At 34.2% G+C, this 14,487-nt stretch overlaps 1 protein-coding gene across 1 annotated transcript; it reads right to left on the bottom strand.

Annotated features, from left to right (window-relative positions):
- Window positions 1–91: 91 nt before the first annotated feature.
- Window positions 92–3,411, bottom strand: LOC121218241 (TPR repeat-containing thioredoxin TTL1). The gene is made up of 6 exons (XM_041095123.1): window positions 2,205–3,411; window positions 1,928–2,123; window positions 1,661–1,833; window positions 1,187–1,520; window positions 897–1,101; window positions 92–802 (listed from the first exon to the last, which is right to left on the bottom strand). Exons 1-6 carry the CDS (start codon window positions 3,134–3,136, stop codon window positions 549–551), a joined length of 2,094 nt encoding a protein of 697 aa, XP_040951057.1. The 5' UTR covers window positions 3,137–3,411; the 3' UTR covers window positions 92–548.
- Between the last annotated feature and the right edge of the window lie 11,076 nt (window positions 3,412–14,487).

Here is a 14,487-nt window from a genome sequence, read left to right as displayed (position 1 = left end):
AAAAGTGTTAACCTATGTATAGTAGAAGAACTGAAAATAAAAATAATAGCATACAGTTCCTTTCTGGACATTCTTTTGGCATTTCCATTACTGGCACTAATCATGACCTTTCCATTATGCAATCTTTCTGCTAAAAGAAACAAACCAAATTTTCTTTTCTATCCTCACACTTACTATTTTTTCTTTTTTGGTTCCATTTCTATAAATGCAATATACACAACTCTTTGTTTCTTTCCTTTAAAACAGTAAAAGAAGAAAAATAAAATAATAAAAAATAAAAATCTCCCTTTTCCATATTTAAATCTCAAGTTGCCGCCCAAATTTCTCACAGCTTTTTAGACATGTATGAGTCTAATGCTGGTAAAGTGACTGAGCAGACATGATTAAGATTAGCCCCATCATTAGCATATTTTATTAGGATTAGCCCCATCATTAAAATTTCTCTCTCTTGTTGAACCTGGTTCTCTTTCTTTTTGAAAAAAGAGGTGACAAATCTCCCTGCATATCTTCTCTTTGCACTTGCCCCATGATGTTGTTTAATTCTGTCCTCAACTGCTGTACAATTTGACTGATCTTTCTAGCAATTCAGGGTCATTGCCTGGAACTTCTTTAACCCTTGATCCGTTCTTGTATATCTTGAAAGCTGGAATGCAGGTTAATGCCTCTGACTTAGCTAAGTAGGGATGATCTTCTATCTCCACCTTGAGGAAGTTGATTGATGGGAATCTCTTGCACACTTGTTCCATAATTTGCACTACTTTCTTGTGTTTTGTTTTGTTACAGAATAGCACGACAGTCATCCCTGTCATTTGAATAAAAAGCTTTATCTAATTAGATTTACCAATGAGCTACTTACCAGGTGAGGTTACAAAGTACCTGAAGCTATGGCTACTTACCAGGTGAGGTTACAAAGTGCCTGAAACGCTCGTTGCTAGAGACCAAAACTAGATTTGACCCAAACTTCAAGTCCTCAATGTCTTCACCATGCTGCTTTTTGAGTTGGACCTTAGCCTCGAACAAAGCTCGAGCCACCTCCTCATCTCCAGGGGTTTCCCTTATCAACTTCTCATAATCTTGGATTGCAGTTTCCCATCTTTCAAGCTGAAAAGATGAAGGAAAGAAACAATAATGAATAATTATGTGGCTCATGATTAGGCCCTTTGATTATGAAGTGTGAATTATTTACCTTGGAATTACAATCAGCTCTCCTTAGCCTTGCCTTGTTATAAGATGGTTGAACATTGAGAGCAGCTGTGCAATCTTCAATGGCTTTTTCAAATTGGCCTAACTTTGATCTGCAAGCTGCTCTGTTGCATAGCAAAACTGGATTGTATGAATCGTATTCGAGTCCTTCACCATATACGATGCAAGCCTCTACAAATTTTGATGCCTTGAAGAGCAAGTTACCGCTCAATCGAGCTGACGATACTGCTCTAGTCCTCTTTACCACTAGGCTTATTTCCTTGTTGCCTGGATCGAGTCTAGCCGCATGCTGAGCTGCTGATACAGCCTCATCTAGCCTATTGTCATCCCATCAAGTCTACAATTATTTATTGAACTACAATAATCTGGGCGCATGCATATGTATAAAATAGACAGTCCGCATGCTTTACATAAAAGTAATCACAAGCGTATAATCATCTAGAGTTCTTCGACTAACCTGCCAGAAACCATGTTTACCAGTGCTTTGATCATTAAAAGATAAGCACTAACAGTCAGGCCAAAGAAATTAATACACGATTCAATGGCAAATTTTGGTCCTTTGTTGTAAGTTATACAAGCCTCTTGATGCTTGTTGATCTTCAACAAGGCCTCTGTTTGTAAAGCATAGACCTGGAATAGATCACAAAGAACAACATATGACCATAAACAACTACATACAGCATACAATAAAACTCGACGTATATAAATTGTAAAAAAAGCTGACCTCGGGTGCAGAATCGACTCCTGAGGTTATAACACATTGAGTCTCCTTGAGTAAAGTGTTCCATTCGTGTGATTTTCGTGCATCAGAGCATCTTTTGAGACGTTGGATTAGAGTTTGAGCTTCAGATATGTGATTAGAATCTGCATGATTTCCGGCATGTTTGTAATGATATAATGCATGTTCTGGTTCTCCCAATCTGCATTGCAAGCAATACCAATTTTAGATTTTCCTTTCTGTGGATGATCATATAAAGTTTTACACTATGATTGAATACTACCTCAAATAAATTGTTGCCAAACGGTGATGAGCTCTGCAATAAGTAGGATCAAGCTGGATAGCTTCTTTGCACTCGACAATAGCCTCCATAAGACGGCCTAAACCTAACAAGGCAGCGCTTTTATTACACCGATATGTCGCTTGTTTAGAATCCAGAGAGATTGCTCGTTCGTATAAAGCCAATGCCTCTTCAAACCTTCCTTGCTTGTATGCTTCATTTCCCTTGTTCTTCAGTGTTTCAGGATCCAATCTACCTGTTAGACCGTGAAGCTGTTTAAACTCATCACTAGGTTGCCTTATAATATTGCCCATCACTGAACCACCAAGTTTACCAAGGCTGTTTTTTCTTGGTAGTTTATCCAAAGCTTCGATTGTTGCATTGGAACCATGGTTCCCTACAGCACTCCCAGCTCCAAGCTGTCTTAAGTTTCCCAACTGGCCTGCTAGCATTATATTACTCGAAGTTGCTCGAATAAGAGCTTTGCTATTGTTTGATGGCTGTTGATCACTAGTGGTTACCTTAGCAAGCTCCTTGGAGTGATGTGTTGAGCCTGACGAGGACGATGTCGAGCTTCTGCCGGTATTTGAACGTCTCCTACTGTCTTTCACAGGGTGAGAATATGAAACCGAGTTTCGTGGTGGCAACAACTCGGACTTCCTTACCGGTTTCTGATCCTGTTCCGGTAAAGGCTTAGCCAAGTTGGATGAATCCAGGAGGACAGGCTCCACGGTGCTGGTACTCCGTCTCCTCCTGGAATCATCATTGTTTGAAAGCTTCTTAGACTTATCAGTAACCGGTTCTTTTGAAACCTTGTTCATCCCTTTTCCGGGCAGTGCCGGCACCGATGATTTTTTCGACCAGTTGCTCCAACGTTGTAAAACTCCCCCCATTAGACCACACCCTAGCTCCTGCTCCATTGAACATTTTGTCATCTTTGCCAACTTTTCCACTTGAAAATGATTGTTATGGAAGATATATTGAATTAGTCTAAAGGCAGAGAATTTGTCAACAGAACAGAGGGAATCAGAGCAATATTAATATAACCACAACCACTATGTATGTACAAGAAGAAAAATATGAACCAAAAGAATTCAAAGAATCAAACAATTGAAGCAACAATAAAAGATGACTTGAATTTGAAGGATTCGTTCTATGTAACAGGCTTAGTCCTAGAAGATGTATTTATATCATCAATTTAGTACCCTCTAGAGTGGCTTCCAAGAAACCTACTTTATCTTTATAGGATACTGAGGAAAAGGGGATGGAGGTTTACACAAATTTTTTTTTTGAAAATAATGTTTATAAATATGGGGATGAATTCTACCCTTTGATGATTTTTTTAATCTCTAATGACCACATGATTTAAATTAAATGCAAAAAGAATGTTTTTGTTCGGTTGTTGCATATTATTGTGATTTGACAAAAATAAAAGGAAGAATTCCAAACAATCAATTGAATTGGCCCCATACAAGGGGTGGCTATGGTTCTTTTTATCATACTAGCTAGTAAACAAATATGATCAACCAATTTCCTAGCAACAGCCCCCCCCCCTCACTTTTTTTAATTTATGAGTAAATTGCACTTAAGGTCACTAAACTATTAGTAAATTTACATTTTAGTTATTCAACTTCAAAAAATTATAAAATAATCATTAGATTATCAAGTGTTTTTTTTAAGTTTAACAAGCAAGTTTTGAGAGATGATTTGACGTCGATACGGTGAATCAATACCCATCAACGAGTAGAACATAACTTAGATCTAAGTTAATTTGACAATCAATGTTGAAAATTAAAAAAGAAAGTTGTTTGGATTTTAATTTATAAATTTATGATGTTTAAAGATATTTCATGGAAAAAAAAAACTGATCTACTGCAGAGATAAGGCCATATATCAGCGGTTTCAACAGCCCAATAGCTTAAATAAAAACTTTCATATAATTTAATAATTATTTTATAAATTTTAAATTTAAGTGACAAAAACATAATTTATCATTAATTTATTAATCTTTTAAATTTATTCTATCAAACCTTAAACCCTTTTGTATTTCAAACTTAGCACGAAACAAAACATGGGGAAAAATACAATATATTGATCGGCGGCCAAAGAGGCATTTATTTGTTGTTTGTTCAACATAGCTGTTGGTTCCAACTAGAGGTGCTCTTGGGTCGGGCCGGGTCTGGAAAAAATTTTGGCCAGGGCCCAGCCCGGCCGGAAATTTGGGCTTAGAATTTTGCTCAGGCCCGGCCCGGGAAAAATTCATAAGCCCGGGCCCGGCCTAGCCCGGCCCGTTTTTTAAATAAATACTAAAAATTTATTTTAAAAATTAAAACAAAAATAAAAAAAATATTTTAAAATTAAAAAATTTTAAAAGTATTTTAAATATATTTTAAAATTAAAAAAATTTTAAAAAAAGTATTTTAAAATTTAAAAAAATAAAAAAAAATTATTATATTCGGGCCGGGCCAAGTCCAAAAAAGTGGTGCCCGAGGCCCGGCCCGTTTTTTAATCAGGCCTCGTTTTTTTACCTAAGCCCATATTTCTGGCCTATATTTTTACCCAAACCCTCTCATATTTCGGGCGGGCCATCGGGTCGGGCCGAACCACCCAGCCCATGAGCACCTCTAGTTCCGACGCATTGTTTCGATTAATAAGGAAATTCAACTGTGCTATGAAACTAGCATGGTATTAATGGACTTAAAATCCATCCAAACTAGCCACATGTTTAGTTATTCGAGCCTAAATTTTGGTACTTAATGATGGGTATTCATTATAATACATACAGAAGCTGTTGACAGGGGATGCCGCCACTCTACTTGTTTGGCTCAAACATTGAACTCTTGTATAAAAACATTGAATGCAACCCAAAGATTGAGAAAGATTTTGTCCGGGTCTAAACCCTACATAATTTGTTTCAGTCGGTGCCGGTTTCCACACTGTTTCTCCTAGACCCACCAGCTTGAGACGGCAGCCTGCATATTTTGATTCTACCATCCTTCAATTATATGGGTCAAAATATTTAAGAAAATAATTAGCCATAAGTTCCTCTATGATTGCTCTTAATACATTTATTATTGACATACACAAAACTTGTGACAAACACCCAATATGATATTAGAATCTTTTCACCCATATAAAATGGTATGATGAAATCGTGTGGCTGGGGATTGTTGCAGTTGGGTTTTTTTTATTAAAAGTTGAAAACAGGGTCAGAAATTGAATAAAGATGGGGTTTTGGTGTTGACCGAGATGAAATGGAATGACCCACTTATTTGGTTCAACTCATTAAATCCTCTTTTAAGGGGTTTAAATTCTACCGACAGCATTGAAAATTTTTTGAAATCAATTTCACAACCTGCTTTATTTCATGGAAACACAAAATATTACAAGTTCTCAGGGCTTTCCAAAATCCACTCGAATCATGTTTTCTGTTCTCGCTAAAAGCTCAAAGAAGTGGTCCAAAGTTTACGTCTCATACGGAAATAAAAGATAAGAAAATAGGTCAAATTCTTGTTTTGGTCCTTCTATTATACTTAAATTTGAGATTTAATTTTACATTTTAATTTGGCACAATTTGACCCTCTACTTTTATAACATTATTCTCAGGGATGGAGATGGATCAGGATAGATGCGAATATTGCTAAATTCACCATCTCTCCACAATTGACATATTTCGTTCCACTATCCGTCTCGCCTTATTATGGATGTATAATCTTAAAAACCACTATCACCTTCATGGATGTTGAATGTATCCATCTCACCCCACCTCTTTCTGCTTCAATTTAATTTTTTTTTACTTATCTTTAATATTTTCAATCTTTTTAAAAGTAATTAGATGTTTAAACATAATTTTTCAAAAAAAATTAAATATAAAATATACGAATTTTTTTCTATATTATATTATTACAGTTTTACCATTTTAATAGTTTATATATACAAGAATAAAGTGATAGTTTTATATAGTGAATCGGGGCAATCAATTACTATAATCACTCCATATCTACCGTCTAAATGAAAATTTTCACTCTACCCCACATTCACTTTTAAAAAAAATATGTTCCATTTTAGTAAAATCTGTCGTAAGGTTTTTAAGTTTTGCTATTCCTAATTATTTCAGTTAAAATGCAGACAAAAATATGTTCCAATTTGAATTTAACAGTTTAATAAGAATAACCAACATTAACAATTTAGACTAATTAAAGATATTATAAAAATAAAGAGATATGTCAAACTATACAAGAAAAGAAAAATAGCAAAATCAAAATTAAAGGAAAAAAAACTATAACGTAAGAGCACTTTCCAGTTTCCAATCCTCTGCTTAGGTTTCAAAGACGATGTGTGACGAACTCAAAATTCAATTCAATTGGTTGATAAGACTATATTAAGCTACTGGATTAGGTGAGGGATTTGTCAAATTTCACATGTTTTCCTTGTCTATAATGAAGACATGGAATTGCCAGATAAAACTTGGACTCATTCATAAATTATTCTTTTAGACCAATCGAAGGTAAGCCTTGTTTATGGCGCAATCTAAAGAGAAAAGCACATGTGAATTTTGACTATTTCAAGCAAATGATCAAAAAGGGATCTCTCTAATTTAACCCCATTTCTTTGTATCTTATGGGATACTCAAGTTTCAATACATTAATCTTCAAACAAATATTAATTAGTTCATTAGTACCCCATATATATTAAAGGTCGAAAAAGAGAAAGTTGATGCCAACCAATTGTGGGGGCACCTGCAGGGCTACATATGCTACAATCTAAACAAAGTGTTCAGAAATGGACAATTTGAGTGAATCTTTAAGGATTTTAGAGCTTTGCTTTCTTGGATATGAAAATATATTTTAAAGCTGCCTTGGCAGGTTGTAAAAGTTTTCCTGGATTAGATTAGATTTGGGTTAAGTTGATTATATGTCCACTCTATAGCTTAGTTTGGTCAAATTTTAAATTTTATTTAAATTTAATCGCATTTATAAATGGTTAATTTAGACTTATTAATCACAAGGTGTGGCGTGATAATTATTCACTTCGTCTCTTAAATCATGTGGTTTGGGGTCTCTATTCATGAGAATGGAGAACATTTCATGGCTAGCAGTTTACTTCTTCATAAAGCACCCATGACGAGCAGATTAATCACTACTACCACTGTGGATATTTTAATTTTGACAAAAAAAAACTCAAGCCTATTTAAATCCATCCATACCTTTTTTTAAATAAAATGTATGTTATTTCTTATTTACTATTTTCTAATTCTATATATTTTTTCTTTTATTAAAATTTTAACATTTATATTATATTATATTATATTATCATACGTTTAATTTTCATATACTATAAATTACATAATATATAAAGAGTGAAAAAGTGAAAATATAATTATAAAATTTTAAATGGGTTAGGCCAAGCTCGAACATTGAATATTGGAACCTAAGTTCAATCCATAATTTAGACGAATCTAATATTTTTGTTCAAATTTATTTTTTAAATTTAATATTTTTATTAAAAAAATTAGAAATATCGAGTAAGCTTTTAAACTTGAATAGATCATGACTAAGTAAAATTGTATGAGAATAGAATTGTGAAGTTTCTTTTGTCAATATCCATAAGTAATATTCAATCTCGATTGGGAACTTGGAATCTTCGAAAGGAAAAAGAAAATAGGGAAAAACTGTGTAAATATTTGGGGGGTTAGGCTTGGAATGCAAGGCTCAAAATGAGTGGAAACTAAGTACCAATAATACATGGAGATTTCTTCAAAGTTTTGGCACATGAAATGAAACTTGGAAATGACACAGCCTATAGCTTTTCACTCTTGAAACTCAAGGCTTAAACAAAAAAATAAATAAATAAAGGACTGCACGTGGGGTTTTACGTAAAGAAAAAGATGTGGGTGCGTGATCCAAAGATTTTTTAAAGGATACCCAAAACTTCAGCTATAAGCATGGAGGGGTCACATTGGGATCAGCTTCAACAAGACATTCCGGCCTTCTCACTTCCCTCTATGCACATTTTCATCTCTATCCAGTTCACAAAAACATTATCTTTGGTACTACAAAAACATGCATGCAGTTAATCGTCCAATAATTGTTTGGTTGAAAGCCCACATGGTCGATGCTTGATGATTATTAATGTATGTAATCTGCACTGCATATCATCGAATCATTAGGCTTTTTCTTACTCGAATATCTCTTGATAACAATTGAAGCTATATTGCACTTGCTTTATATTTAGTTTTTAATGCACCGATGATCCTATTTATGTAGTTTTCAATTTTTTGGGCCTGGGATCCATCCTAATAGTGGTTGACTAACACACACCTTATCCAAAAGGCAAGCATCGAACCTGTTCTTCTCTATATATATCTGTTCCATTATATGGTTAGGCAACTACCGCCTGCCATGTGAAAAATTCGATACACTTGTCACGCTGTCAGCACTTCATTATCAAAGTTTAAGTTGCAAGCATCTTAAACTACTATTCAAATCATGATATAATAAGCCTGAGAATATTCGGTAGACTCTCTCTCCCAACTTATTTATCATGTAAAAATTTGATGGTTTTATCACACAAAAGATTTGCCCCCACAGGCGTAGTACATGAGGGGATTTTGCACCACCTTGATTAAACGGTACAATTAATTGTTTTTTTAATCGGAGAAATACAAAGCTTAAGGAACGAGTCTAGGAATTGTACACTGCACAAGGTCAACAATTCACCAATTCACCAAGAAGCTTCTGCCGTATTCCATCAGGTGGCAAAGTAAAGATCAACAATTCACCAACCCTGATTCCAGCAAGTCGACGAACTACTTCAGCCACTTGGTTTCCTTCTCCATAAGTGTGTATTAACCGCACCTCCCAATCATGATCCAACATCCTGCTAATAGCTTGGATTACACCACTCATATGCTTAGCCTGACCAAGATCCTTAAGCGAATTCACAACCTCTCCAAGTCTGTTTGAGACCCTCCACAGCACCTCAAGCTTCTGCTTCACTAATAGTGCAATTGCCAATGCACTTGGCAAACCCCAAGAGTCAAGGTTCTCATATGTTCACGAATCACCCTACCAACAGTGGCCAATTGATATTCTTTTTGAAATGTGCCTTCCGCGTTGATTTTATACCAAGCTTCTGGAGAGGGGACCAATTAATAAGCAACATATGTGGTAAAAGTTTGTCTATTCCATTAGTATACCCAGTCCTTGCACTACCTTCAAATTCATGGAAGAGTCTTAAGCTTCTGTCCCATATGCCTTCAATATCAACATGGTTAACACTTCCTCGTTATAATGATGCCAAACACACCAGAAAATGACACTAAACTTCAGACTCCAATCCTAGCTACCAACCGCGAAGTGTTTTGGAAGGGATAAATTAATGTGCACCCAATCCTGAATTTCTCTTTAGAGGAACTCATTCAGTTTGCTAGGTTTGATGAGTCTCATCCATATTGAGGTAGGAATAGTACATTCTCGAAGGACATCGATAATATCTTCTCTAGTATCACTATAAGTATAACATCTGCGAAATTCACATGGTATGAGTCATTTGTGGCAACAACCTCCCTATTTCAATTTTTCTCCTCTCTCAAAATAAAAATAGTATCAGAGCCTTCTAGTTCTCACAACCCCCATCACTGAAAAGCCTAGCCCCAATCAACCCTTCGACTGAGAATTAATTTAAGAAGTTGCATAAGTCCTCCTTCGACTATCGTGCTTTGTCACAAGTTCTCCACGAGCTTAGCCTAATCCCGTTGACTCTAATGGTGTTGACATTATGCGACTTTGCCTTTGACTCTTCTCATTAGTTTTCTACTTCCAAAATAGATCTTTGTTAGGACCTCTATGGACGACCTTCCCATCATAATCAAAATTCTCGATTTTTTGCTTATGTCACTTAATTTCAAAGGGATGGTTTACTACCATTGCCTCTTACACAAGGAGTTAACTCTATTACTTTAATTGGAAAATATTATGATGAATACCTATTGTATCAAACATCGAAACAACAATCTTCTTCCTCAATAGCTCTGATTGTATAGCATGGTAATTTTTTGCTTTCCTAACATAGTCATTTTGAAATGGTTCTTGGATATTTGACTTGGGTGCTTTAAATCACATCTCTTGTAATAACAAACATTTTCTCAACCCTTGTTTTTTTTCTTTTACCTCTTTTACAATTACCTTAGTGATAGTACTCAAACTATCATTAAAGGGATAGGAGAAATCAATCCTCCTTCATAAATTCCAGTAAAGTTAATATTGTATACCCTAGAGTATTCTTACAATTTAATCTCCATTAGTAAAATCTCACACTAATTAAATTGTAAAGTAATTTTTTATCCATTTTTGCTCCAAATTTCTTTTTTCCACTTCAAAAATAAAAGGACGTTATTGAAGTTCTCCCTATCCTTATTTTTCTGTCACTAATAATCCTCCTCCCACCAAACCTCTTCAAGTCTATTCTCAACGCTCCTCTAATGATGCTTTTAATTATTATTTCGAAAATACAAGTTAGGTGGATGCTCCATGAAACTTACCTTCTACCCTATCATATTTTCATCTCTAGTCATGCCTTAAGAACACATCCCACCTATTTCTCTCAGAAATGGTATTTATTCTTTTCGTAATCTTCATCTTATTTATACTTTTTTGAGTTATCATCAATTATCACTTTCATATTATGTCCCCACCTCGTATTTATCCAATGTATCCATTCCTAAGATTGTCAGTGTAGCAAAGGCTAATATTGGATTGTACTAAGCTATGATAGAAGAAATGTTTAGTCTTTAAGCTAATCATACGTGGGATCTTATTCCCTTACCATCGGGCAAATCAACTGTTGGTTGTCAATGGGTATATATAGTTAAAGTTGGTTTGGATGGAAAGATAGATTGAATGAAGGCACATTTAGTTTCTTAAGGATTTACACAGGTTTTCATTATCGATTATGGGGAAACTTTCTCCTCTGATTGCTAAGAATACCTCAGTTCGACTCTTAATCTCTCTTGTTGCAATAAATCATTAGACTATTAACCAGTTCAATATTAAAAATGCTTTTCTTCATGGAGATTTGAAAAAACAAATTTATATGGAACAATCTCTTAGTTTTGTTGTTTAGGGGAAGTTTGGGCTACTATGTCGATTGAGAAAATATTTTTATGGTCTAAAGTAGTCTCTAAAAGCTTGGTTAGATGATTCGATGTTGTTATTCAACAACTTGGGATGAAAAGGAGTGAAACAAACTACTCAATCTATTATTGTCACAAAACTCGTCATAAGTGCATATATCTAGTTGTTTATACGGATGATATTGCTATCACCTGTGATGATCATGAAGGGATAGTACAATTCAAGCAACATCTTTTCAGCCACTTTCAAACTAGAGACTTAGGAAAGTTGAATTTTTTTTGGGGTATTGAAGTGGCACAATCAAAGACATGCATCGTTATTTCTTAAAGGAATCATGTGTTGGATATATTATAAGAAATGGAGATGTTGGATTGTAAACTTGTTCATATGCTTATGAACCCTAATATCAAACTTATTTTGAGATAGGAAAAGTTATTACAAAATCCAAGTCAATATCGAAGGTTGGTCAAGAAATTAAACTATCTTACTATCATACATCCAAATGTTCTTTTCAGTAAGTTTGGTTAGTCAATTTCTTCAAGCTCTTTGTGACAGTTATTGGGATGCAATGAAGCACATCCTTCAATACTTCAAAGATGTATCTAGACAAGGTTTGTTATATAAAGATAAGAGAAATACATATAAAGATAAGAGAAATACATAGGTTGTTGGATATTTAGATGCTAATTGGGCCAAGATCTCCATCAAATAGAAGACTCACTTCAGGATATTGTGTCTTTCTCGGAACCATTGATAAATTAAAGCAAGGTTGGTAGCCAAAGGTTTTAAACAAAAACAAGGTTTTGATTACTTTGATACCTATGCTCTAGTAGCAAGAATTGCTATGATTAGACTCTCAATATCACTTACCTCAATGTATAATTTGGTTGTTCACCAAATGGATGTTAAAACTACATTTTTAAATAGTGAATTGGAAGAGGAAGTGTACATGGAACAATCGGAAGAATTTATTATTCCAAGATAGGAGTATAATGTAAGTAAGCTTATTAAATCTTTATATGGGCTTAAACAAGCACCAAGTAAATGGCACCAAAAGTTTGACAAGGTTATTCTAGCTAATGTCTATAAAATAAATGAATCTGATAAGTGCATATATCACATCCTGGAAATCAAGCTGGTAGTATTGACATTAAATTATAGATTAAAAATAGAGTAAATAGAAATCACGTTAGTAATTAGGACTAAATAGGAATAATAGCTAAAGTAGAGAACTTAAATAGGTAAATTAGGACTAATGATTAGTGGGGGATTTATTTAAAACAAGGGTAGAATTAAGAGGGATCTATAAGATAAATAAACCAACTTTATAAATGAATTTGGTTATATAAGTCGTCACTGCTCATTTTATTCTCATGTTTTAATTTCCTTTTTTTTTTACTATATTTTTTCTTTTCACACTTTCTTCATTTCAAAAGTTGTTGCATCTAGTAGTTAATTTTCCTTCAAATTTTTCTTGTGCATTACATTTTCTAAACAACCAAGCACTATTTTTCTTTTTAAACCCTAGTTCGATTTTTGAGCAGACCACTTGGGAGTTACGAAAGATAGCAAGATCGAAAGTAAACAATCTATTTTCATATCAAATCTGCATGAGATGCTTTTGGCTAAAGTATCTATGATTTAGATAAGAAATATAATTTTTTTTTAATGTTTGGCTTCATGAAAATGGTGGATCGAAGTTGGCAAAGCTATAAAATGTTTTCTAAAATGATTTTCAAAGAGAATTAATAAAAATAAAAGGTTTACAATCCGATTTAGCAAAGTTTTTAAGGGAATTTATAAACCAAATGGTTTTGCGCTTGAGGAAGACGATAAATAGTGGCTAGTTTAGGGTTAAAAGTTAGAAAAATAAAGGAAAATAATGACATAGTAAAAATCTATTAGAAATAACATAAATAGCGGGCTGCTGTTGAGTAGAGAATGAATTAAATTATTTTAAACAATTATGTGATGTGCATTTTTTTCATGCAAAGTTGAAAATTTTGGAGGAGAATCGACTAGCAGGGATAAAGGCAAGGAGAAGGTCACATAGTCGACATTGTGGTGAACAAGGTGAGTACAATATATATTGCACTTGAAAACGAGATTGCACTCTATGGGAAGCAAGTAAGACGTGTGAACCCTATCATCATGTTGTGAATTGAACATGTGCATGTGCGAACCTCATCCATGCATTACGCGAAATCGTTTCTATGCGAACTGTTATATATGATTTGTTTGTATGTGGATTATTGATGTGTTTTTTAGTGTTGTATACATGTGTATTCATTGAGTTTTCCTAAGCTCATCTCTTTATTTTTCTCTTCCAAATAAACAGCTTGCGGGATAGCGAGGAGGGTGACAATTTAGTAATCCATTACACAAACTTTCTTTCTACAGTATATGCGTTGAGCTTATAGAACCCTAAGAAGGCAATGTGGGACAGTCCCCGGCTAGAGACTTCGAATGGGACTTAGATAATTCTATACAATTTAAAAATATTTTTAAAGGGTTGTAATTGGACTTTTTAGTCTATTTAATTTTTGGGACCTTTTTAAACTCTGTGTTTGCTTGCTTGGTTGAAATTGTTATTTGAATTATATGATACTGCCTATAGGAACTAATGAGACATTTTACAACTAGTAGAGCCCACCGAAATTAAGGTACGCCTTAATTCACTTATTATACGACTTATTATTTGATTTAGAAAAGCATGCTCTTAGGACTAAATGCTTGTATTAAATATTTTGTATATGTATGGTGAGTATGGATGATTGGTGTGATTTGTGGTAGTTGTTTTGGAGAGTCACCTCGGTGGCTAATGTACCGTTTGAAATTCGGGTTGGACTATCCCTGTCGGGTTTGGGGTGTCAAGATATATAACAAATTTAAAAATGAAAAATGTGTCATAATTTGCTTTTATGTAGATGATATGCTCATATTTGGCACGAATTTGGAACAAATAGAAAACATAAAAAAATCTTGTCAAACAATTTTAGTATAAAGGATATGGGTGTAGCAAATGTTATTCTTGGGATTAAAATAACGTGAGAGGAAATCACTATAGCTTTATCACAATCACATTAAATTGAAAAGGTGCTTAAAATGTTTGATCTTTTCAATTATATACCAGCATCTACATCCATGGATCC

The sequence above is a fragment of the Gossypium hirsutum genome, chromosome D06, assembly GCF_007990345.1.
Source record: "Gossypium hirsutum isolate 1008001.06 chromosome D06, Gossypium_hirsutum_v2.1, whole genome shotgun sequence".
NCBI lineage: Eukaryota > Viridiplantae > Streptophyta > Magnoliopsida > Malvales > Malvaceae > Gossypium > Gossypium hirsutum.
The sequence above is the reverse complement of the archived record's forward strand: the minus strand, read 5'-3'. Positions and strand labels throughout refer to the sequence as shown.